The 24,354-nt window shown below is 39.0% G+C and overlaps 5 protein-coding genes across 5 annotated transcripts in view; 2 read left to right on the top strand and 3 right to left on the bottom strand.

Annotated features, from left to right (window-relative positions):
- The window catches only part of LOC137585558 (ankyrin repeat domain-containing protein 50), a 29,537-nt gene extending 13,453 nt beyond the window's left edge, over positions 1 to 16,084 (bottom strand). The window contains exon 1 of the mRNA XM_068301353.1: positions 15,376 to 16,084. The gene's annotated coding sequence lies outside the window, so the exon portion shown is untranslated. The remainder of the gene's footprint in view (positions 1 to 15,375) is intronic.
- On the top strand, positions 1,174 to 3,530 carry LOC137585943 (neprilysin-2-like). Its single transcript, XM_068301981.1, has one exon. It carries the CDS (start codon positions 1,315 to 1,317, stop codon positions 3,364 to 3,366), a length of 2,052 nt encoding a protein of 683 aa, XP_068158082.1. The 5' UTR covers positions 1,174 to 1,314; the 3' UTR covers positions 3,367 to 3,530.
- A 192-nt stretch (positions 16,085 to 16,276) lies between the features above and the next one.
- Positions 16,277 to 19,234, top strand: LOC137585559 (uncharacterized). Its single transcript, XM_068301354.1, has 3 exons — positions 16,277 to 17,526; positions 17,585 to 17,879; positions 17,942 to 19,234. Exons 1-3 carry the CDS (start codon positions 17,009 to 17,011, stop codon positions 19,190 to 19,192), a joined length of 2,064 nt encoding a protein of 687 aa, XP_068157455.1. The 5' UTR covers positions 16,277 to 17,008; the 3' UTR covers positions 19,193 to 19,234.
- On the bottom strand, positions 19,114 to 20,482 carry LOC137585561 (uncharacterized). Its single transcript, XM_068301356.1, has 3 exons — positions 20,414 to 20,482; positions 19,951 to 20,352; positions 19,114 to 19,891 (listed from the first exon to the last, which is right to left on the bottom strand). The coding sequence occupies exons 1-3, from the start codon at positions 20,460 to 20,462 to the stop codon at positions 19,245 to 19,247; spliced, it is 1,098 nt and encodes a 365-aa protein (XP_068157457.1). The 5' UTR covers positions 20,463 to 20,482; the 3' UTR covers positions 19,114 to 19,244.
- A 1,032-nt stretch (positions 20,483 to 21,514) lies between these two features.
- LOC137585942 (uncharacterized) lies at positions 21,515 to 22,686 on the bottom strand. The gene is made up of 3 exons (XM_068301980.1): positions 22,638 to 22,686; positions 22,185 to 22,577; positions 21,515 to 22,125 (listed from the first exon to the last, which is right to left on the bottom strand). The coding sequence occupies exons 1-3, from the start codon at positions 22,684 to 22,686 to the stop codon at positions 21,515 to 21,517; spliced, it is 1,053 nt and encodes a 350-aa protein (XP_068158081.1).
- Positions 22,687 to 24,354: the final 1,668 nt, after the last annotated feature.

The raw sequence follows: 24,354 nt of genomic DNA, 5'->3' as shown, positions 1-24,354 counted from the left end.
TATATTTATATTCTTAATCATCCGCAGACGACATAGAAATTATCTTTCAGAGAAACCGGGGTAAGCAACTGACATATTTAAGTAAATAGAAATTATAATCTGCCCCTTTAAGTGAGGAGGAATAACACAATTGGCAAGAGTCTTCCTATTCCCCCATAGTCTCGTGTTTTTCCATTAATTATTATTGAATTTTATTATAAAAATCTAAGCCCATAATCTGCCTGGCTAAATAAAACACATGTTGTTGGCTTTTTGTGGATTTTACAATAAATAATTCAATCGATTTTGGCCACTTAAATTACATTTGTACAGTTTGATGGACATTTAGTAAAATTAAAACAGCTTTATAAATTCAACAGCATCACTTTGGGCGTGATTATATGAACATTACAGAAACTTGTGGTAATGGGATGGGAATAGAAACTATAAAGGAAAACAAATATAATTTGAAATAAAAAGATTGGCTAATTTAGTTCATTATGTGGTTTTTGAAAATGAAAACTGATAAATTTATTATTGCCTTGTGTGTACCCATTTCAATTAGCCAAATTGAGGGAAAATTGTTTGGCGGAAAAATCAATAGCCTGGCCTGGGCTGTGCCTGTGGACACACAAATGAAGCATGTAATCATTTGCCGCTTGAAAGCCATTTATGACAGAGCAATGTGTTAACCAAAGTCAAGCAGCTGCCATAATTTTTCTGTCGTGATGGATGAGGTCGCCCCAGCCTCAGACTCAGCCTCAGCGTCAGGTACATCGTCAGGTGTATGAAAATCAACAGCTACGAAATGAGCATGAGATGCTAAAGAGCAACGCACGCCACAGAGAGTCAGGCAAGCAGGCAGGGAGTGAAGTAAGGTGAGTCAGTGTGGCAGTCAGCCAGTGAGGCAAAAGCAAGTCAAGCAAGCGTAAGTTAACCCTTTTTATTTTGCCCTCACTTTACTTTGAAATGCGCTGTCGTTGACGACGATGTTTCTCCTCTTGATGTGGCTGCTGTTGAAGTTTTCAATTTGGCTTGCTAAAAGTTTCGATTATGTTTTACCCATTTTGGGTAAATTGAATCAAGCCAGCCATAGGAGGTAAGGCTGATTGTGAGATGAATTGAAATTTCCGACATTGATAGGATTTGCGGAAGTCGTGCTTAGCTTCAGCCACTTGAACAAGAATAATTATATTATAATGCAAAAATCTTAAGAAATAAGCGATAAATAAAGAGAGAGCAACAACATACATACTTTCCATAGAAAATGATAAGCATGCAACTCTTAATGCTTAGGCTAGAGCATGTTAAATTAGTCGATTAAGAGCAGCAGCCATGAAGGGTTCACGCTTGCTGATAGTGCTACTCTGCCACTTGCCCAGTACTTGGATGATGCCCCAACAAGTAGATGCCAACCAAGAGTTGGATATGAGTGGAATTTACTTGGACAGACTCTTGCTGAATGTGAATACAAGTGTTAATCCTTGCGAGGATTTCTATGGTTATGCATGTGGCAATTGGAGTAGCAATTACATAGACACGGATATCTACTTGGATATGCCGGGCTATATGGATTATTTCTACAATAAGCAGTTGCTCAGTGCTCTGGAGGAAAATCACTCTGCTGGGGGCATATTTGTAGAACTCTGGGCGTATTACAATTCATGTGTGAGTCTGAAGCAGCCGTCCCTGAACGAAATATTGCATTTAGTGGAAAAGGAACTCGAGTTGGAATGGCCCATCTTTAGGATCAATCAAAGTGAGCCATGGGCCAATGAGACTCACTTTGATTGGCTTGGAACATTGGCAAGACTAAGAATATATGGCCTGAATGGCATATTCTTTAGACAGGAAGTGAATGTGAGACGTGAGAATGGTTCCCACTACGTCTTGCACTTGATGCAACAGCAGCCAGTTGCAGTCAAGTCCCAATTGGCTGAGCAACAAGTGCTTGACTTATATATTGCTTTTGGTTTAAACAAGACATTGGCTCAAAATCTAACAGCTAGACTTTTGCAATTGGAATGGCAAGTTGGCAATCTGACGAATATGTATCTACAAAACGAAAATGAAAGCATCACTTCCGAATTGCCAGAGTGGACATTAAAGCAATTGACCGAAAAGTTACCTCAACTGGATTGGAGATATTATTTTAGCACTTTATTGGCTCGCTCTCTGCCCGATGAGCAGCTGATACAAGTGGTGCAATTTGACCAGAGTTATCTTGACAGACTACAAGCGATACTTGAGAAAAGTTCCAATGAAACATTGGCGTATTACATTATGTTCAAGTTACTCTACTACTTCAATGAGGAATTGCCTTTGGCCGGGAAGAATCAGGATTTCTCTGTTGCTTGCATCCATCAGCTGCGTGGCCACATGCCCTTGGCCATGAACTATCTCTACGAAAAAAGCAACTATGCGGCACGACGAGATGTCTTTGATGCAGCTTTGCAGCAAATTATGGCAAATATTCAAGAACAATTCGATCAACTGCTGCAAGAGAATCATCTGCATTTGAATAGGAAGGAGATGACCTATGTGAGAGAAGAGCTTGGCACTTTGCGCCTCAAAATAGGCAATATTCCACACCAACTTACAGAGGATCAACTGGGTCTACACTATAGGGAGCTTCATTTGCATCCCTCACGCTTTTTTAGCAACAAGTTGCAGTTGCTTAAAATGAACTCACGTCTCGTTCAGCAGATGTTGCTCAATCTACCTCAAACTCTTTACCAGAACGAGGGCTATTATCACCAGGAGGCAGCCGTCTCACAGAACTCTTCGCCTGTAAAAATCTTTCAGAATGCCATTCTCCTACCCTATGGCTATTTACAATTGCCAATTTACGATGTACGCATCGATAAACTGTTGCAGTACTCGCAATTTGGATTCATCTTGGCCCACGAGCTGCAGCATGCTTTCGATCTATTTCACATTGTGTACGATGCCAGGGGCAACTATAATGAGACCGGCCTAGGTTTGGTCCAGCATTTTGTGGAGTTTATCAATTGCTATGCCAAGAGCCAATCGGACCATGTCCTGCTCTCGGAAACTATGTCGGATATTGTGGGTCTGCGGCTTACCTTTGCCGCCTACTTTGACCAAATTAAGACAACAACAACAACAAAAACAGAAGAGCACCCACATCTCTCTCACTCTAGGGGAAACTACACACACGAACAGCTCTTTTTTCTCAATTCGGTGCAGTTTTTGTGCGGTAACATGCAGAAAATTGAGGCAATGGCCTACAGTGGAGATGCGGAGCATGGATTGCACAACAAACGAGTCAATCGCAATTGGGCCCATCATGAACACTTTGCCAGGACTTTTAACTGTGCGCCTGGACAGGCTATGCACAGAGAGGAAATTTGTCGCTTGTGGTAAATTTTAAGCAAAGACAGAGAGAACATCTTGAATTTTGTTAATTAATGTGTTCTTATAAAATCAAATTCGTTGGAAATATAACTTTGCTTTTCTTAGTAGCGATTAAACTTTTGTTTACAAATCATATCGTTGGCTTTAGAATGGTTTGAGCGGAAGTTGGATGCCTACCATTTGTGACCTTGAACAACACGTTAACAATAAAGGAAAAAAAACAACAATGCGCATAAATTACAATGGACGCGCGTCCGCTTGCGTCTCTTCATTAACATGTAAATGTTGTTGCAACCCGGCAAAAAGCAAAGCAAACCGAATGCCACACCCAGAAGCGACCCTAAAAAACATGATGTCAGCCCAGGCACGAGGCACCGGCATCGGCACCGGCACCGGGACTCACACACTGGCGACGACATCGCCCATCAAACAAAAAAAAAGCTCAACTTGTATGCTCTGTTAAGATAGCGGCGAGGTAATGACAAAAGTCATATTTAACTTTTGCATTTTGCATATTCCATTTAATTTATTGTTGCGTATATATTAATGGCAATTTATGTGGCCCACGCACGTGTTGCACTCATATGAGTAGTGGGTGGAAGAGAGGAAGATGGTGGAAAAAGAAAATTAATATTGTACATTTAAATTGTGTCAGTGGTGGCAATGGGAAGGCATGGCCATGGCACATCCCCGAAGATGAGTCCGGCATTGTTGTCACACTTGATATACATTTCACACAAGAACGGATACGACAAAAACAGAACAGAAAACCGGTGCAGCAACTGGTCATCACACATGGGCACAGTGACACACAATAGCTAATTTCGATGGCTTGTAGTTAACCAATTACTTTTTCGGCTATCTATGAACCACTGTACGAAACGGCGTTGACTTTTGTTTTGTAGGGTTTCATGACTTTATTTATATTCTTTTCAAATGAAAATGACAACCCGGGGGAGCCATGCAAATGCCTCGCTCTCGGAATTGGTCATTTGATATGAAAATTCCCCCACATTTATAACGTATGAACTTGTGTCCAGCAGTCCAGGTCTGAAATAATTCATGTGAGCTGTGTAGTGAAAATTAAAATGCAGTTTAACTAGTGTCCAACTTGCAGCTGTCTCTCGCCTCGTCGTCAAATCGTCCACGCGTCGTCGTCATGTGCAGTTAGCCAGCCAGCAGCCGGTAAGCCTACACTTGAAGCCAACATGGGTTGAGGTGACTTGTCTTAACCAACTTTAACTTGCCAGGCAAGCCTTTCAGCCATTCAGCCAGCCAGCAGCAAGCACTTTGCATAATGCGAAACGAAGTTTCTGCCGCTGCTTTTGCTGCTGCTGCTGACTTTGGCTCAAAGGCAAATGTGGGTTAAATGCTTTTTGTGGCTTGTGACCACAGAAAGCATTGAGCGCCACAGAGTCAGTCTCATAGTCCGTTGACTGTGCATTTTACTATATATGTATGTACTTGCATATACTTTTTTATTTTTCCTTTATTTGTTTTTCTCTTTTATTTCCTCGCCGTCAAATGCAAATTTTCAATTTGCTGCAAAAGTTTTTCATTTAATTTAATTGAAAGTCAACAAATCGCAAACCTATGAAAACTGATTTTTTCATTGTTTGTTGCGGGCAAATGAAAATAAAGTCAATTAGTCTATAATTAAGTGGTAGTTGATTCTCTTTTTTTGTAAACAGCTGCAATCCAAAGTACCTTTAAAATATTTAACTAAAAAGTTGTAAAGAAATAAAGTTAATCTCACGATCAATGATATGATTTTTGTTGATAATAAGTCTATTTATTGTTAAAACTGATCTAATTAACTCACAAAATGATCGACACTTCCGCATAATTTGTGAGTTTATTCAAAGTTTTTCTTTTAGTATGAAACTCGATGAACTCATTACAAAGGAACCTTATCGAACAACAACAGAAAAAGAGATGAAGACAGGGCGGCAACACAGAGAGATAGAGAGAATGAGAGCGAGCTGTAGAACAAGGCAATGGCAATACAAATCATTATCGCTTTGCCATGATGCCTTTCAATACTTGGCATTTGTTTTATTCTTTTACGTAGCAATAAATAAACAAATATTACACATACGCCTCGTGGCTGCTGCGTCATTCAATCTACCAGTTGAAATCAGTTAACAATTCCGGCCAATTTGTTTTGTGGCCACAAAAGAAAAAGAGATACCCAGAAAGGAATAAAACTCTGCAGCTGCTGGCAATGGTGGGCGATAACAGGCAAAATAGCAATCACCGAGTTAAATGAAAAACAAGTTTGGCTTCCAAAATAAACTTGTTCGATGCACAAAAAAATTGCTAATAATTGTGAATGAATGAATTGAATTTCCGCTTCGGGGCAAATGTTTGCTGGCTGGCCTAACTATGTCAACTTGATAAGGTTTGCATCACAAAGAATAGTTTTAGATACACATTTATTTTATAAGCGGACTCTGTCTCTAGGCTCGTCACTTATCGTCATTGCAGTCGTCTGTCTGGCACTTTGGTCACTCAATTATTTATGCTGACACTTTGTGCGGTTGAAAGTATAGAGATAATTGACTCACTCAAACAAATGCACACAGACACATGGCGTATACGTAATGCGCTTGTTGCTTAGGTGCATGTTAATGCATCGACAAACAACAATCCGCCTGCCACTTCATAGACATGACCATGGACACCAAAAGCGCACCACAGAAAACGTTCTCTCTATCTCTCTCTCTTAAATACGAACCGTATCCGTCCAAATTTAATGGCATCGATTGGCACACACAACTTGCGGAAATTTGCAAAATTTGGTTTGGTCCAAAATTGAAATGAGTAACCTGCGGTACATTGCAATTAATTGAAGCATTTTGTGGTGGCTTGAACAAGAATTATGTCCATAATGAATTCGGAGCGGAGAGTAAACCAAAGCCAAAATATTGTGTTAATATTTCTATTTTAATTGCATTTTCTTTCTGTTATTGTTAGTGCGAACTTTGTTATTTCTTTGAGTTGCAAAAACGGAAATGAAATCCTATAAAAGGCAATGCAAAAAACAAACTGTGGAAGCCCTGGAGAGAAAATGTAAAGAAAAGAATGGAAAATTTCCTTTTTCTCTGTATACTTTGACTTATTATTTATTTAAAGAGAATGTTCATGATGTCATTTAAATTCTTTAATATACTTATTTTTTATTAAATTTACAATTAGTCTTCAGAATTTATATTTATAATGTGATTAATAAACTGAAAATTATTCTTCTTTATCTATGAATCAGTCAAAAAAATTTTTTTTATTGTTTTGAGTGATTAATCAGTTTTGGTTGAAATGCTTATCGGCTTATTGAATATTTTTTTTAACAATTTCTATATACATTTTAAAAGTCCTAATCAATTTAATATAAATTCTGTCTTTTATAATTAATGCCCATCGACAGTTGTTTCGCTTTGTAAAGCAAGTTTAATTGAAAAAGTGGTTTTAATAATTAATTTTCATAAGCTCCCGATTGCTTTAGCCATTAACACTTTTTTTATCGCTAATGTTTACTTTTATAGGTTTTTTTTTAGCCCACATATCACTGACCTATCCCACGGCTGAGACTCACAACCAAAAATGAAATACTCTGTCTAAATATATGCATATAGTTTATTGGCTTTACTGATCGAGGCTTTTCCTATTGTTGGCACAAACAATTAGCCAAAGTGTTGGCGTCATCATCGTCGTCGTCACTCTCCACTCAGTCACCTTAATGGCCACAATGGGATAGGTAAGCCCGTGCTCACAGCTGGGCACATGAATACACACACACACACACACACACACGTGTGTACTGATATGGGCAAAAAAGAACTCATAAAAGCCCGGTAAATAAATGTACGGCGCCGTTAGGGCGTGGCTGTTGCCTTATACGTTTACACACACACATATATTCACTTACACATTCATAATACTGACATGGCAATTCATTCATATAACTTTTGGTTAGATTGCGGCTTGAATTCTTGTTGTTTTTTACGCTTCATTTGTTTGTTTTCCTTCTTTTGTTTTTATTCGGTGATGGAGGGGCAGATCTTTTTGCTGGTATTGCTAATTAACAGTTGGGCACAAATCCCTTAGTTTAGCATATATTCATTGCCATAGTTATAAACAGATTATGGCCATTTAACATGCCTTCGATTGCCACACAAATATCTACATATACATACATATATATATATTTTTTTTTTTTTGGCAAGCAGAGGAAAAAACTATAATTGAAGAGAGAGAAGAAGTGTACGAACTAGAGTAAACAATTGTGTTTGCCTTTGAATTATCGTTGAGCGTGAAGACAAAAAATAATAAATAATAATATTAGGCTTAGTGTTTGTTCAATTTGATGTTTACCCTGCGACTGGGGTAAGTTTCCCTCTCAAAAAAGTGCAGGGAACCTAAAACAATGATGATGTAAGCAAGTTAGCTGTCTGTAATAGTTTTTACAAATTAGTGGATAAACGTTATAAACGTTTACAATGTTGCATCACGCTCGCTATCTTACAACGTTGCAAGACTGAGAAACTTCTTCTATTGCAACATTATTACTATGAAATTACGATTAGAAGCACGTTGATTGAAATCTCAAAAGAAATAAAAGAAAACAAGTGTGATTTTCGAAATTTATTAAAAATAAACTATTGATGAGGGGAAACATCTTTGATTATCTTTGCCGAACAGTATTCAACATAAAATAATAAATATATAAATAAATTACGCAATTATCCAATTAATTTAAAGCATTTAAAATTATTTTGGACTTTATTCAGATTTTTGTAGATTTTATTTGCCAAATTTAATTTAATTAAATTATTATGCACTTTTCTAGCACTGTAAAATGTTTTCAGTGTTTTCATTATGTGTTTGTGTGTGTGTATGCCAGTATATAGAATTGTTTCAACTTTATTGCAAGCAATTAAAATGGACGCCAGGATATGGCAGATGTGGGTCATCAGGCTGTGGCTGCTGCTACGAAAAGTTGTTTCAACCAATGAAAGTCCATTAGAATGCCAATCGGCAAACCGAAATGGCAGCTCAGCTCAGCTAATGCCACAGGAATACAATGTGAAGTGAGAGAATGAGTGAGTGGGTGGGTGAGGGAGGTTGCGGGGAGGAAGCTAAAGAAAAGTTTACACAATGGAAATTGTGCGGAAATTGTTGTCACACATCAAAACAAGAGAAACTGGAACAGAAGCTAAAACAAGGATTTCACTTCTATCTCTAAAGCATTTAATATGCACTAAGCAAAAGCATGACTCACTGGATAAAAGTTTACTCAAGGCTTATTGTGGCTTTTTCAAGTAAACAGAAAACTTAATTGTCATTTGTATCTTTTTGTCATTTTCTCTTGCTTGTTTTTCGGTGCAAGTTGTTTATTATCATGAACAGAGGAGGACAAGGCGTAATATATAAACAAGATTTTTGTCTTTTTAACCGTCTTTAGAGACTAAAGCAGAGAGAAAATAGAGAGGGAGCGAGCGAGAGAGCGAAAGCAGTGTTCATTAATCAACCAGCCCACGCCCACGAAAAGAAAAAATATCGAGAGCAATGTAATAAAGAGCTAATGACAGTCACAAGAGATAGCTTTGGCTTGGCTTGTGCAATTTACGGGGGTGTTCCATGGACCACCCAATCTAATATACTATATACATACATATATACAAGTATATACCGACTTTCAATTGCGTAAATCGTTTCGGGAGGAGGAGAAGGAGAGTCAGAGACCTATTGGCAACATCAATGATAAATGTTTGCTGCACATTGCATCGAGAGAGACAGAGACTTTGCAAGGGTAATTAATGATTGACTTCAGTTGGACTATCTTTCGAACGACTCTTACGTAAACTGCAAAGAAGGAGAACAGGTGAATTCCCAGAGAACAAAACAGTCATTATATAAGATGATCCCAGTGAAAGGGACTTTAGTTGCATTATTTACTTACTAAATTCCAGTTAATCTTGTTAATATTCAAAGGTAGTTTAGTTATAGCTGTAATTAATAGCAAATTAGATTATTTTCACCTATAAGTTGAATAGCAACCAACTAACTTTCAAGCAAGAATCAAACTAATATAGCATTTTAGAACTTTCTGATTTTTATAGCTCAACTTTAACTATTATTTGCCTAAGCATTTAACAAATTAAATCTAAGTATATATGTATGCAAAGTCTTTACACCATTCACTTCTAGTTGCCCAAAAAGCATTTAGTAAATTGTATAATTTGTGTATGCTTAAAAGTACAGAGAAAACTGCCTCTATTCACATCGCATCATACTCCATCCCACCATCATTCCATGCAAGCTTTCACCTAAATCCCTGACCTTTGTGGTTGCCATCTTCTTTAACTACATTCTCCTGAGTTAATTACTCACGATTCATCCGCCTGTGCTTCTTCTCTCGGCATGCCACATTCCCCTGGGTTTTTGAGTTGAAAAATGCCTTAAAATGGATTATGCTGGAGGTTGAGGTGGATGTGAGTGTGAAGTGGGTGGAGACGTGGATGAGCACTGGCGGCCATCATCAAATTTGGGTCAGGCACTAAGTATAAGTGAGTGTTATGTAAATTACAGTGCGCTGTATAGAAAAGGATCCTGCAAGGTCTATTCACACACACACAACCAAACCCTCCACAACGTCTCCCCTCTTTTGGAGCTCTGATGTATTGTATGTTTGCTTTGCACATTCATCTTTGTGAACAAGCAAATGTTGAAAGACCGCGCCCGTTTGACAGATATTCTGCCGTTGGTTAAACTCAAATCGCACTTGCTTCTCTCTTTTCCATTTGGTTCTTCTTCGTTTTTAATTTCAACCGAAGAATGATATGCTTACACACATGGTAGATATTAGATGGAAGTGAGTGAGTCGTCGTCGTCTTAGTAAAGTTTTTCTTGTTGCCGGGGTAACCGCAAAAAAGATTATATCATAGTACTAGAAGTCGTCAGTCTTCAGTCTTTAGCCTTTTAGTATCCCCTTGGTTATGCATCGGCCATTGACCATGACGAAGACGTGAAAGAAGAAGCAAAAGCAGAGCAAAGCGAGGCAAAGAAAAATGTAAATAAAGAACAATAATAAGAGGGGCACAGTCTACACTTTAAGAAACACATAACTAGTTTCAATTTGAATTCTTTTTTTATATACATTTATCTCTCAGTTATACATATTTCCAGTAGATCTTCGTTGCTTACTTGTTTCAGAATTTGCTCAAAATTGTTAATTGTTTTTCTCCAAGTGCACTTTCTCATATGAATGTCAGCACACTGAACGGATCTTAAGCAAACATTAACACTTGCACAGGGAAAAAGAAGAAGGCACAAACACAAGCAAAAGTCAACAATCTCATAATCAGTTCAATTACAACAACAATAAGACAGTTTTTTTTTCTGCCTAATGAGTCTCACAAGCCAAGCGCAGGCGGTCGAAGCGACCTACCGATAAACTTCAATTGCAAAACGCCAATAAAGCGGGCAAAGGTTAAAAGGCCAGCATTTTTTTATTGAGTGACGCAAGCAGGTTCGTGTTTTGTTAGTAAGAGAGATCGTTGAACAAAAGGCAGGAAGGAAACCCCCGAAACAATTGACGCTGACCCAATTTAAGGGACCGTTTTTGGGCCCGTTGTATAGATGGTTTTGGTCATTGCATTAAATTAATTATTACGTATGACATGTGCAGCGACTCCTCTCTCTTTCTCTTGTTTCTCTTTTTCTTCTTTTGTCCCTCCTTCACTAATCTAGGGTGCGTCCAGCATTTGTGCTAAAAATAACAAACTACACCACTTGGGCTGGGGACAAACTACAAAACAGCATTTGAAACTATTTGTCATAGAGTTTTTGTTTTCATTCGCTGGGCTGGCAGCCTGCAACGGCCACAAAAATAGCCGCCGTACAAATCTCACTTGGGAGTTGCCCCATCACCGTTTGCTCCATTTGTTATATGGCAAAGTAGGAACATAAAAAATCTATAATTGAAGATCGCTTTTTTAATGCTCTATAGTTCTTTATAGTTCTTCCAGCAAGATGAAAAATTAACTCAGAAAATTAAAACAATTTCACAGGTTATTTTATATAATCTTAACTTGGATAACTGTAATGGAGAGATTTTGATTCTTAACGAATTTCCGAGTACTCTTTACCTTTCAAATTCTATTAGTTTACTTACGAATCTAATTTAGCCTTTCTTCTCAATCAATTTCAACATGTCCAAATGTTGTTTCAAAGATCTTATTGTTAGCTAAAATTAATTTTAAACGCCCTTTATTTAAAAAGTCCTACCTTTTCGATTTAAAAGTCAAGAAAAGAAAGTGTATTACCAACTCTTAGATGAACACATCAATCTCATGGACCATGCCCATACTCTGCCCGTGTGCCGGAGTCTTGCAGGCCTCTTAGGCGATCAATGGATTGGTTGACTGCCTGGAAACGTTCCAAAACGTTTTGTATGTGGCTAGCGAGCAGCAAGAAAACTTAATGCGGTCACTGGCTTTTTGACATGGCGACGGCACACACTATTTTCGAATATTCCATTCCCTATCCGCCCCTCTCCACAACTTCACATTCATCAGTCGTATCCATTACGCTTTTGGTCAGTATTTGAAAGAGTTTTGTTGGGGGTTTGGTTTGTTTTTTTGTTATTTTTAGCGCCGGCTAAAAATTGAAGTGTGCTCCGAGAGCATCCTTCAATGTTTGTTATGTAAATTTCTCTCTATCTGCTGATGATGATGATGATTTGGAGTGCTCGGAGTCGGCGGCGGTGGCAGCGGCAACTGCTTGGGGCTTCGTTGCAAACTAATAAAACGTCAAAGCAATTTTGACAACATGCAACTTGGTTAAGAAGAGAGAAAAAAAAGAAACTTGTCTCGAGTTGTGGCAGCTTGCGCCTTGCCTTGTGCATATTGCAAAATGGAAAAGTTTGTCTATTGGTTTTCTTTTATTTTTTCTCCTTTCTTTCTTTCTGTCTGTGCAATGCTTTCATTTTGCCATATTTCGACGAGGCGGCAAAGAGAGAGAGAGAGACTCAGGGATGTTAGTCGCAACTTTAAGTCATATCTAAATCGCATATCATATAAATTGAAGCCGTGTGAAAATTTGCTTAGGAGTTTGAAGAGGTGCTAGGATGATGACGATAAGCATCTCTCTGCTTTTATTATAGACTTGTCAAGTGCTCATAAAAATTCGTAATCTGGCATTGACTTACACTCTGACTACCTGGGTAGGTGTGTCACGCCCAGTTTTGTTGTGGGGTAACATGGGTTAAGTGCGGCGTCATTAGCACACACACACATAGTCACACAGTCAGTCGGAATTCGAATGAAATGTAAGAGAGGCCACTTTTTGCAGAAAAGTGTTTTACCACAGCAGGATCTCGACACAAGGACTAAAGGACTCTGTTTTATGGCATGTTCTCACTCCGGCGCCATCGAGAATCGGCTCACATTTAGCATGACTCAGTCAATGTTTGCGTGAATTTGCCGCATTAACGACCGAAAGGACCTTCATTTCCCAGTCATTTTGATAATAGAGTGTGAGGGAAACGCAACCAGAAAACCCGCTAATAATATTATAAATGTTCTAACATTTTGCCTTTCTCCACATCGTGTTTCTTTTTTTTGGCAACAATGTGCACCAATTCAATTAATTTTAAGGGAAAAGACCCCCTTAAGTGGCCTACAGGTTTATTTTTTGCGCTGCGCTGTTAAAATTTTAATGTTGCGGTTTTTTGGGTAAATTAAATTTTAATTGTTCTGGGACCTTTGGTGGAGCATACGAATGATTCCTTAATTTATGTATTTCAAAAATTTATCAGCTCATTAATTATTTCTTAAAATCCAGCAGAGTAAACAGAACTTTATTTTGTAGTGCTATGAAAAACTTTGGCCAAAAGCCTGACGAAAGTGCAACGAACCGAAATAGAAAAACCCAAAGAAACGACAAAAAAACAACGAAATTGCGCAAAAAAATACGAAAAAATTATATAGAAAGAAAAAATATAATATTATGTGCTTTGCCTCTAGACGGCGCTACCACAAATGCAAATTCATGGCGAAAAAAAGACCCAAGCAAAGAACTAGGCGCCCTGGAAAGGCAAGAGGGGAGAGGAGTGAAGTCAGCTGTCGGCAGTCGTTGCTCTTGAGCTTGAAAAAGGCAAATATGCGATAGAGGATAGAGAGGGGAAAGATGAGATGAGAGTAGCGAGGAGCCCCCCTATCAAAGAGCGGAGTTTTGCATTTAGTCAGACAGTGAGTAAAGTGTGTCTGGGCCGGGTCTGACAATTACGTCAATGAAAACGCCAGCCACGAAATGTAACAAAACGAAACTGTTAAACACAAAATGCCACTGCAATTCATGATAGACGAACCATTGTCAGTCCAATTAGACGAAGGAAATACTTGGAAAACTCAACTTTAGGACTTTATTTGTATATAAATTAACGAGTAAAAACTAACATGAGCCAACAAAGAGATTAATTTTAAAACAAGTCACTCAATAACTCAAGGATGCATATATGCCCGTTAGAAATCGGATACTTTTTATGATTTGTGCTGAGTTCCGAAATTGTTATGAAAGAGTACCAGTCATTTCACTTCAGATTGTTTTTGTTTGCTTACTGTTTGTCTCTGATTCATTGGAAATTCTAGTGAAGCTTTGGTGCTATTGTTGTTTTTGTGTTGTGTTTTTGATAGCAGCATCCCAGAATTATGGCAGACGCGTCGTCGTCGTCTGCTGCTGCTGCTGACTGTTGCCTTTTGGCGCTTTCCCTTCGCCAGATTAACTCATTCATACATTCATGTTAACCATTGAGTAGAACGAGTAAATGTGAGTGTGTGTGTGTTTGGGTTTGTATGTGTGGGTAAATGGATGTTGTGGCAGGTGCAGGCAGTGGCAAGAGAGTAGTGAGCATTGTTGAAAGAGCCATGAGCCAGCCTTTTATTATGATTATTTTCATTTCAAAAGTTGGCGGTGCAGAAAAAAAACCACAAGCCGAGAACTTTTTCTGTATATACGGGCAAAATATGTGTGTATATGTATAGTTAGGTGAAATATTTAAAGTACGCAATGAAGTTGCTGTAGTAGAGCCAATATAAAAACACTCAGACTTACTGAAATAGATATATGTATGTATGCATGTACATACATACATACATATGTATATAGTTTTATTGCAACGAGAGCTATTCGAAAACTGCAGAAAAGTTCAGTTGCTTGGCATGTCACACAACTGAGCTGAATTTGTAAACGAGAAACTTTGCATGAATATGTTTTTCTTAGAACCAACCATAACAAGGCGGACTGAAACTTACCAAAAGTCAGGTAAGAATAATTGACAACATTTTTCAAGGATTAAGGGTTGTAAGAGTTTTTAACTGAAATGATTTAATATCTTATTATCAAAATGCTACCCATTAACTATCTTTTATCTTCAAAAATCTCTAAAAATGGCTATATTTTAAAATATTATGAAATTATCTTTAACATATGTATGTACATTAAATATACGCCTACTAAAATGTTGCCTTTTGATAAGCATTGGTTGAGTACATGGACTACTTAGAAGTAGAACTAAATTTAAAATATTGATATATCGGGGATGTCCATACCCTGCAGACTCTCCCCTCGGGATCCCTAAATGGTTCAGTATGTATAGAATGTTCAAATATATTAAAAAAGTCCTTTTTTAAGGTTTTAACAGATCTTTTGGGATCCGCAACCCAGATTAAATCCTTTTTAGTTGCTTTAGAGAAAAACCTATTAAACAGCCCTCGCATTTGTATGCGTTGCCTTTGTAGTTTGGCTCGTTTAACTTTGAATTGCAGCAGCAGCCGGCATGCCGGTTTCTCTCTGTGTTTGTTTATTTGTTGTTTTTTCTTTGCTTCTGCCAACTGCAACTTTAATTGGCGTTGGCAAACGTGTTTTATTTTCGACTAAATTTGGCATTCATTTCCTACACGATTTTTCTTAAAGCGAGGTCAACTCTATATAGTTTTTATGTGTGAGTCTTTTACTAACCTTTTCGGTGTTTGGCGGCTCACTTGTATGCAGATCCGATCATGGTCCGAAGAGGGGGACGGAGCAGTGACCTTAGCCTTACTTAGTAGTTAACAGCTGAAGATGCGCGCGCGGGGATGGTGGCTCCCCTCTCTCTCTTACTCTCTCACGTTTGTTCACTGGGGGCGGAAGCTTAAACACAAACACAAACAAAAGTCGCCCTTTTTTTGGCAGAATGAAAGAAATTAAACGCTCTCTCTCTCTCTCTTTCCCTTTCACTCTTATGCACTCACTTGGTGGATGCTGTTGCAGCGCTGCAACATCATCCACATTTCACTTATGACTTTTGATTTTCTATATTGCATGCACTTTTCCTTTTTCCTTTTGCGCGTCTTCTTTGGTAATTTTTATCGTTTATATCGTCGTCGCCCTTTTCTCGCTCTCACTCTCTCGCTTCGTTTGTTTGTCTCCCTCCCTCGCGCGTTTACCACGCGTTTGCTTCACACAGCTATCCTGCGTGTGGGCCAGGATACAATTTTTTTCTATTCCTTCTTCCCTTCGTTTTCGCCTCGGCAAAAACTATTCGTGGAAGGAGCTCTTGGACATTTTTCCGTTTTCACATTCTCCCGTTCACCATTTTCGACACTTTAGATGCATTTTCCCCAACAAATTTTCACAATTTTCTCGCGCAACAACCGCCCGCACAACCGCTCACTTTGAAAACAAAAACAACAATAAAAAACAACAACATGGCGAATTCAATTCGCTCAGCGCGACGAATTCGCCCAAGATGTAAAAAAATGAATATTCGCCCTAACTTTTTGGCCACTCGCCGCAAAGACAAACAAAAACAATGAAAGACAAAATCACATCGAACAAAAAAGTCGAACTCGAACACAGCAGTCAAACAAGGAGTCCAACATCGAACAACAACATGGCGAAATCAATTCGCTCGGCGTGCCAATTTCGCCCAAGCCGTTAAAAATATGAAAATTCCCCGTAAAAAAGTAAAGTGGCCAGATGGCGAAAATATTGTATTTATCGACACAACTTGTCCGGTCATACGAAATTCAAATCCAACATCGAGCGATGGATGCCAGCATCAAACGAATGATGCCAACATCAAAATTCTTATCCGGCTCCCATTGTCCGACTCCCACTATTTTACTTCTTATCCGGATCCCACTGTTTTTTCAATGGCGCAAAATTTAAAACTATAAAATGTGATTGCTTTAATTCATAGCATTTCAAATCAAGACAAATGAAAATAAACAATATTTTTTTCTTACTTATTCGTTGTGTATCGTATTGAGATAACGTATCGTAATTTTTGTCATCCCACCCTTCCCTCCAATTTAGGCCATAAGAAATTAGAAAACTGCATACCAGAAATGTTTAATTTATTTTAAAATAGTCTTCGAAATCAGTCTGTGGAAACTCGAACGTACAACGTCTGTATAACATTCGCACTGTGCAATCACACTAATGGAAAGTGTATTGGGCGCGTGCGATCTCAGTGGAAACAGGTGTTTGAAAAAAAAAAAAAACATTGTCTGCTCACTGATAGGTGATAGGTGAATGGTACATATATACTATAGTGAGTGGGTGTCGAATAACTCATCAGTCAAGTCGGTTAAGTTGAAGGTTGTGGAACATGAGTTCGGTTCACTCGCTCTATCAATGGTGCGCTTTTACTTTCTTTGTCATATTTTTATTCTATTTTACAATAAATCAAGATGCTGGATTAGCTTCAATGAAAGTGGGTAGCAAAAAACTTAGTTTGAATTTAAGTAAACAAACGACTGTAAGTGAATACGTGGACGATGATGAGGATCTGTTAACGGAAGAGGTGGCGGAGCCGGAGGAGGCGGAAGAACAGGAGGTCTCTAAGGTTAGGACACCACAACTTTATTATGTGGATAATTCAAAGTGTAAGATTCCCTATGTGGATCCCTTTGGCCCCGACACATTGGCCGTCTACACACCCATGCAATTCGAGACATGCTCCAATGAGACGGCTCTGGTTACACCAATTTTTAATCACAACATAAAACGATATGTGCTGCACATCAATGAGACCTTGGCAACAATCTTACTTAACTCCAGTGACATTGATTACAATTGTTACTATCTGGAGATAGTGCGCGATCAGAAACATGACAGCTACAATAGGTAATTTAAGCAATCAATTATTACTGGCTATGAAGTAAAGTGTTAATTTCAATTATAGCTTGAGCCGGAAGTACTTTTCGCAGGGATTTGTGGTGCCACAACATGTTCAGGGATTGATAGTAAAATGTCAAAAATTTGACAATGACTCGTTTGTCCTGCAAAATGATGGCTATTCGCTTATACAGTATGTGTCACCACCTCCAGGTCTCTCAAATGTGCCCGGAAAACGCAAACCGAGTGTTATAATGTTTGGAATCGATAGTTTGTCGAGAATTAATATCAGGCGAACTATGCCCAAGACGTACAATTACCTCACTGGCAGTGGCTGGTACGAAATGCAAGGATACAATAAGGTTTGCGCGATCAGGAATCACTATATGGCCACTTTTAATGATTATTTGTTAATTGCCTTCAGATAGGTGACAACACCTTCCCCAATTTGATGGCCATTCTTACTGGATACACACCAAAAACATCTAAAGAGCTACTCTGCGATTGGGAACAGGATGGCTGCTTTGATCGTATTCCTTTCATTTGGCATTATATGAAAAATGCCAGCTATTTGACAGCCATGGGCGAGGATGAGTCGGGCATGGCTACATTCAACTATTGTAAACCTGGATTCCTGCAACAACCAACTGACTACTATGCCAGGCCACAGCACAAAGCGTTCGAACACTTTCTTGATAAATGGAAGTGCGAGGAATGCTCGATGACCTATTGTATTGGCCGCCGTATTACCAGCAGTTATATCTATGATTTTGGTAGAGATTTCATCAACCGCTATGTGGATGAACGTCCCATTTTTGGTCTATTCTGGTCAAACAGTTTCAGTCACAATGACTATAGAATGTCCTCCAAAATGGATGACTATATCTTGCAATATATGTTAGACTTCGAAACGGATGGAGTATTCGAGCAGAGTATAATGATATTTCTCTCCGATCATGGGTCACGCTATGGCAAAATATTAGGCTTTGAGAGTGGATATTTAGAGGAACGCTTACCGGCAATGTTCATTTATTTGCCGCCGTGGTTCCGAGCTCATTATCCAGAGTTCGCTAAGGCATTGCAACTTAATCAGAATCGCTTGACGTCTAATTTCGATTTGCACAACACCTTGAAGCACATTATCGAACTGGGCGGAACTCCCGATGGTCCTGCCCTACCCAGATCCAACGACTGTCCCAAATGTCATTCGCTTTTCTATGCCGTCGATCCAGAGAGGTCGTGTGACGATGCTGGCATACCGGAACACTTTTGCACCTGCGTACCATACAAAAGATTGAAAGCCGATTGGGCTAGCCGCATAGCACCAAAAGTGATAGATCGCATCAATGAGTATTTGGACAGAAGGAATCTGAGCAGTATTTGCAGTACACTATCTTTAAGTTATATCCACAGGACGGAAATAAAAATCGAGTTGGAAGAAAATTACCATGACGAAATGACTACCAAAGAGGTGGCCATATATCGCACCAAGTTCAAGGTGCGACCAAATGGCGCCGATTTCTACGCCACCGTGACATTCAACAATGTCACCGAAAACGTTGATGTCGATGTGGAGACAATAAGTCGAACAACGTCTTATGAAAAAGATGCCACATGTGTCAGCGATAAAATGGCAAAATTATATTGCATATGTAAAAGTAATGTCAGAGATTAGTATTAGCTTTACAAAATGTATTAAATAGAATCCAATTGTAAATTAAGTCTTATTAGATTAAATTGGCTAGTTGTGGCAAATTACGATTAAGGAAGTGAGTGGGCTCACAGCAGAAGGTAAAGCCCGCCTCTTTGCTTTGTTCAAGGTGTATTGTCTGGGGACAGGCGACTGTTTGGCAAACTGCATTAGGCGATGGCCTTTCTCTTACATGCACATTGTTAAGAGTTAAGAAGACAAAGCGTTTATTGGAGCCATCACTAACTATTTTGAACAGCCATTCGGGTACGGGATTTCGTTGAGCTCCATCTAAGTAAATTGATTTCCTATGACCACTATCGTCTGGAAGCTTGAGAACACCCAAGCCTCCAGTGCAGATCTGCAGAGCATTATAGTGTCCCAGTGTAAGTTCACGACGTATCCAATTCTCAATTTTCTTCCAATTGTGACGATTGATGCTTCGGAATTGGGCCAAGACATTGATGTACTTGAATGTCTGACGCTGATGAAAGATAAAATCAGCTGAGGGTGCCAAATGGCCGCGATCAAAGACGAAATCCCTCTCCGATGTCACATAGGTTTGCTGTGCTCCCAGCAACTCTTTAAAGCGCTTGTATATATTCTTTGCCTCGAACGATGAGGCTTGTGCTCCACTTATGACATTGTCGGTGGTGAATGTTTGCATGGGTCGACCACTGCCAGCTAGAGAAGGAAATCTGTTTATGTTGATGTAAATTAACAAGATTCCGATACTTGCTTACACAAATTATTGGGATAGACCAGATGTAGGGTGAAATAGACTGCGACATTGGCTACATTATAGCAACTTCTATAGATCTCGAGAAAGGTCTGCTCATTAAGCTTATAACCCACACGATACATGGTATATGGACAGGTTTCATCGGCAATTTGTTCTACACTTGCCTTGATTGGTTTATGGCAATCGCTCATGGGTAAAGATGGCTCAAAGTGACCACCTGACTTGCATGTTGTCTGTCTCACATTATTGGCATCGCATATCATATCAAGCGATTGTCCCGTTGGTACCACACTTAATCGCTGGAGGTAGTAATTCCTAGAGTCCGTATGAAAGGCAAATATACGATTCGTGTCCGAAATTTCATGACCAGTCAGCTGGCAATCAGCATCAGCATAGGCCACAACTGAATTAAAATCAATACATCTGTTAGTCACTGATTAAATTTACAAATTTACGGCACCTACAAAAAAAGAACAACAAAAGCAGCAATAAATTTGTCTGACAACAGCACATCTTGCCTTATAAAGCACAGCTCAAACACTGATTCAAGAGAGATTTTTGAGAGATTTTATTTATACTTTAGAGAGTGAGAGCAGAAGGTAGACAATATTGGGATTGTTATCTCAAGATCGTCAGATCAAGTTCTCGGGGAAGTTGTCTTTCCCTCTCTCTCTCTCTCTCTCTCTCTGGCTCTATCTTTTTTGTTGTCAATAACGAATCAAATAAAGTGGTTGTTGCCTCCCCCCTGACGTGGCACATCGCAGGTCATCAGCGATAAATAGAAAACATTCATGAGGTTCAAGTCAATCCTCGGGGCATGCACTGTAAGAATTGATTAGACTCAAAATCAGTTTTATTTACGTGATAAATTACTGACAATGAGTTAAAATTAAGCCAAGTAGATGAGATTAAGTAAAGTAAATAGAAATTCAAATGAGTGTTCATATTTATTTTTAGTTTGCTCTCTTATTTTCACAGTGCATTTCAGTCATAGAAAATTCCACGCTCTCCTTGTGGCCTATCGGTGTTTATTATCAGAGAGACATTGCCAAGTGCTTGGTCCGCTCACGTATAATAACAAAAAAGTATAAAAAAAGTAGAGAAAGGGGTTGCCCCTTTTAATATCCCTTTATGTATCTATATAGGTGTGTATGTGTGTGTGTGCCGTTTCAACAAGCTGCAGTTTATGTGCCTTGCATTTTGTCATCAGCACTCATAAAATGCTATCTAAAATTAAATCTAAGGTGCAGCGTAATATAAAAATCCTTCATTACACTCCAAACTTAGCTGGATTACAGCGGGAATGTGGCTTTGGAATTTAGCTTTATGGGGCAGGTCGAGAGGTAGCAGAAACCCGACTTAGTTGGCTTGTACGATCCCAAAAATGTTGTTGGAAGTAACGAATGCATAGAGCAAAAGTTTGTACCTTCATTTGGAAATTTGAAAGAGAAAGATTATAGCAGCTTTAAGTATCTGGAATAGCCATCAATTTAGTGACTTCTTAATGCTGACATGCTGATAAAAAGTGTTTTTTATTCATTGTTAGATTGAAAACAGATTGCAAATTAGAGAGGAAACGTTGTAGTATTGCAGCAATATGTGTAACCCGCCCTAGCAGTATCCACCAAAGTAACAGGACAAGGCACGCTATTACAGATGGAAGGAGCTGGTGGCCGGCGGGTGGCATAGATATTGTTGTAGGTCACAAAGATGGCAAGTGGCTGATTGGTGGCTGTTCGCACCCGTTTGTACATCCACTCTGGAACCGGATTCTTTGTGGCAGTGCCGAGAATTACTTGACGCCGGCGAGTAGGTGTTTGATTTAGAGATAATGTCCCTACAGTTCCAGTTTTAATGTTAAGCCTGGCCTCTCCAGTGATCTGATTGCGGACCCATCGCTCAATGGTCTCCCAATTGCCATCGTTGATGGCTTTGAATTGAGGCACCACATTTACATACTTGAAGGTGGCGCACATCTGATCGCCAAAGAGAAAATCAGCTGAGGGGGCCAAATGGCCACGATTGATAACCACAGTCCGATCGTTGGGTATGTAAGTCTGGCGATTGCCAAAAAGCCGCCTAAAGGTCCTGTAGATATTACGTGTGAGAAAACTATTGGCATCTGCCTCCGTGAGAGCACCATCTCGAGTGAATTGTGTGCAGGGACGGCGTGGATCTTTAAGGAAAAAAGCTAGTTACATAGCCAGGAAGTGTCAGTTAACTTTTAAAACTCACAGAAGCTCTTGGCATATACCGAATGAACTGTGAAATGGGCCCGAACATTGGTCCGATCGTAGCAGGCACGATAGAGTTCCATGCGGTGACTATTGATGGTATAGCCAATGGAATACATGGTCTGTCCACAAGTGTTGTCCGTGACAACAGTTGCACCAGGGAACATCGGATTTGTACAATGCATGGGTAATGAGCGTGAAAATCGGCCATTCCTCTGGCAAGTGGTTTGGATGATGTCATTCGGCTGACAGATCATATGTAGGACCTCACCTTCACGCACTCGTAGAGTACGCTTCAGATCATATTGGCCAGCTGCGTTCCTATAGGTGAACAGGCGGTTCGTTCCCTCGACCATAGCACGAGTTAGAGTACATTCTGCCCGTGACTCAAGGACTACAAAAACGAATATATAGTCAGAGGACTATAGATAGTAACCATCTCTCTGTGACTCACCCAATCCCAGAGCACAGAGCATCAGGAGTAGCAATTGATAACCTGCCATGGTTGTTGCTTTGCTGGTTTAAAATGCACTTTGGGATGGCATTTTATAGGCTTGACACTTTGATTCGGTCTTTTGTTCTTTAACACTCTTTTGAATTCAAAATAAAAGCTGCCACCCAACTTATGCGCACGTGTCGGCAGCAAAAAGAACAAGAAAAAACACAATTATATAAACTATATAAACTATTTTTGGCACCATATTTCGTTGACCAATTGTGTGGTATTTTAATGCCCCCAATTCTGTGTTCTTACCCAACCAAATAAAGAAAATAAACAAAAACATATTTCACAACGGATATGCATGGCAAATTTAATTTCTTCCGACTCTTTTGACATTGGCAGCACTTCCTTGACCGGACTTAAATACTGGGTCAACATGTGTGCCCCGGCTTCCGTTTATACTGTTGGTTTAGTCTCTGCAGTTAAAATGATGACAGCAACCAAATGAAATTTCCTCATGAAATACGTAGAACCAAAAATATTTCGCTTTATTTTATGCCAAATAAATGTTCCAATTCTTGGCCAAAAACTTACTCTCACAAAGATGCTGAGTTACATCCTACTGAATACTTTTGTTTATTTAACGGGTATTATTTCGACACAAAATAAAGTGTAGTCATACACAAGCTTCGAAATGTGATTAAAACATGGAAAAGGGGGGTTGGTTTAATTTGGAAACTGTGGTTTTTATTTTTGTTAATAAACAAGAAAGTAGAAGGAATTATAATAATTATAATTATTAACATGCAGCCTAAGACAAAATAAATAGTTGTAAATTAAGCTACGGCTACTTTTTATGTTTTAATTAGTATTTAGTATTATATCCTTCATTTATATTTCCTATGATGGTCATACCTTTTTTTCCGTCGACGTCGACATACTTAAATAGCTTTGTTCGAGTTGAGACTATTATTATGTAAAAAATAACAAAAAGATTATAGCAATTCCACTGAGTTTTCAATGCTCAGGAAATTTTATTGGCACTATTACACAATTGTCCCACTGTGCATTGTGGATGAATAAAGCTTAACCCAAATTGCATACCATTTTGTTTGAAAGTAGTTTTTAGCAACAATAATGGTATATCTATGCGAACAATGACTGAATGATTCTCGTCTTATGTCTGTCATTGTGTAGCGGCATTGGTGCTAACAAAAATATCAACAAAACCCGAGTGGCAAGGTATTTTAGGCTATTGTCTGCTGGGCGTAACGTAATTTCCGCAGCTTACGAGCAATTTGGCGCTATTTGGGCAATTTTAATGTACATCCAAGAAGGAGCAAGAGAGTTTGAGTGTGTGAGCGTGTGTGCTCAAAGAGCGCACCAAATTATGCTATATGTATAAAATTTGTGACTCGAAGCGAAGAGAAAACGCATGTGTGCATCTGTGTGGTATCTGTGTGTGTAAGTTGGATTGTAATGGTCAATAAAAATAAAAAGGGGCAAGGCAACAAAATCAACAAGCCGACCAACCGACCGACCGACCACAAGCCGAAACATAAATTAAATTGCGCCGCACTGCAGGCGGATGGAAAAGATTGGAAGAGAATCGTGGGAGTGGACAACACCACATTTACAATGCCATTGAGTTGCGTGTTTACAGCACAATTACAACTCTTAGGTTTTTATGCGTACCGAATAGATGAGCTCAAGAGTAGATGAGGAGACA

Source organism: Drosophila tropicalis, unplaced genomic scaffold, assembly GCF_018151085.1.
Source record: "Drosophila tropicalis isolate 14030-0801.00 unplaced genomic scaffold, ASM1815108v1 contig_878, whole genome shotgun sequence".
NCBI lineage: Eukaryota > Metazoa > Arthropoda > Insecta > Diptera > Drosophilidae > Drosophila > Drosophila tropicalis.
Note: the sequence above shows the minus strand (reverse complement) of the source record. Positions and strands in the feature narration are given on the sequence as shown.

Coding starts and splice junctions, on each gene's coding strand:
- LOC137585942 (XM_068301980.1), bottom strand. CDS start 22,686: ATGGCAGGTTATCAATTGCTACTCCTGATGCTCTGTGCTCTGGGATTG. Junction 22,578..22,637: donor GCTCTGTGCTCTGGGATTGG/GTGAGTCACAGA, acceptor TCGTTTTTGTAG/TCCTTGAGTCACGGGCAGAA. Junction 22,126..22,184: donor GGTATATGCCAAGAGCTTCT/GTGAGTTTTAAA, acceptor TTTTCCTTAAAG/ATCCACGCCGTCCCTGCACA.
- LOC137585561 (XM_068301356.1), bottom strand. CDS start 20,462: ATGTGCTGTTGTCAGACAAATTTATTGCTGCTTTTGTTGTTCTTTTTT. Junction 20,353..20,413: donor GCTTTTGTTGTTCTTTTTTT/GTAGGTGCCGTA, acceptor ATTTTAATTCAG/TTGTGGCCTATGCTGATGCT. Junction 19,892..19,950: donor GGTCTATCCCAATAATTTGT/GTAAGCAAGTAT, acceptor TTCCTTCTCTAG/CTGGCAGTGGTCGACCCATG.
- LOC137585559 (XM_068301354.1), top strand. CDS start 17,009: ATGAGTTCGGTTCACTCGCTCTATCAATGGTGCGCTTTTACTTTCTTT. Junction 17,527..17,584: donor AAACATGACAGCTACAATAG/GTAATTTAAGCA, acceptor TTTCAATTATAG/CTTGAGCCGGAAGTACTTTT. Junction 17,880..17,941: donor AAATGCAAGGATACAATAAG/GTTTGCGCGATC, acceptor AATTGCCTTCAG/ATAGGTGACAACACCTTCCC.
- LOC137585943 (XM_068301981.1), top strand. CDS start 1,315: ATGAAGGGTTCACGCTTGCTGATAGTGCTACTCTGCCACTTGCCCAGT.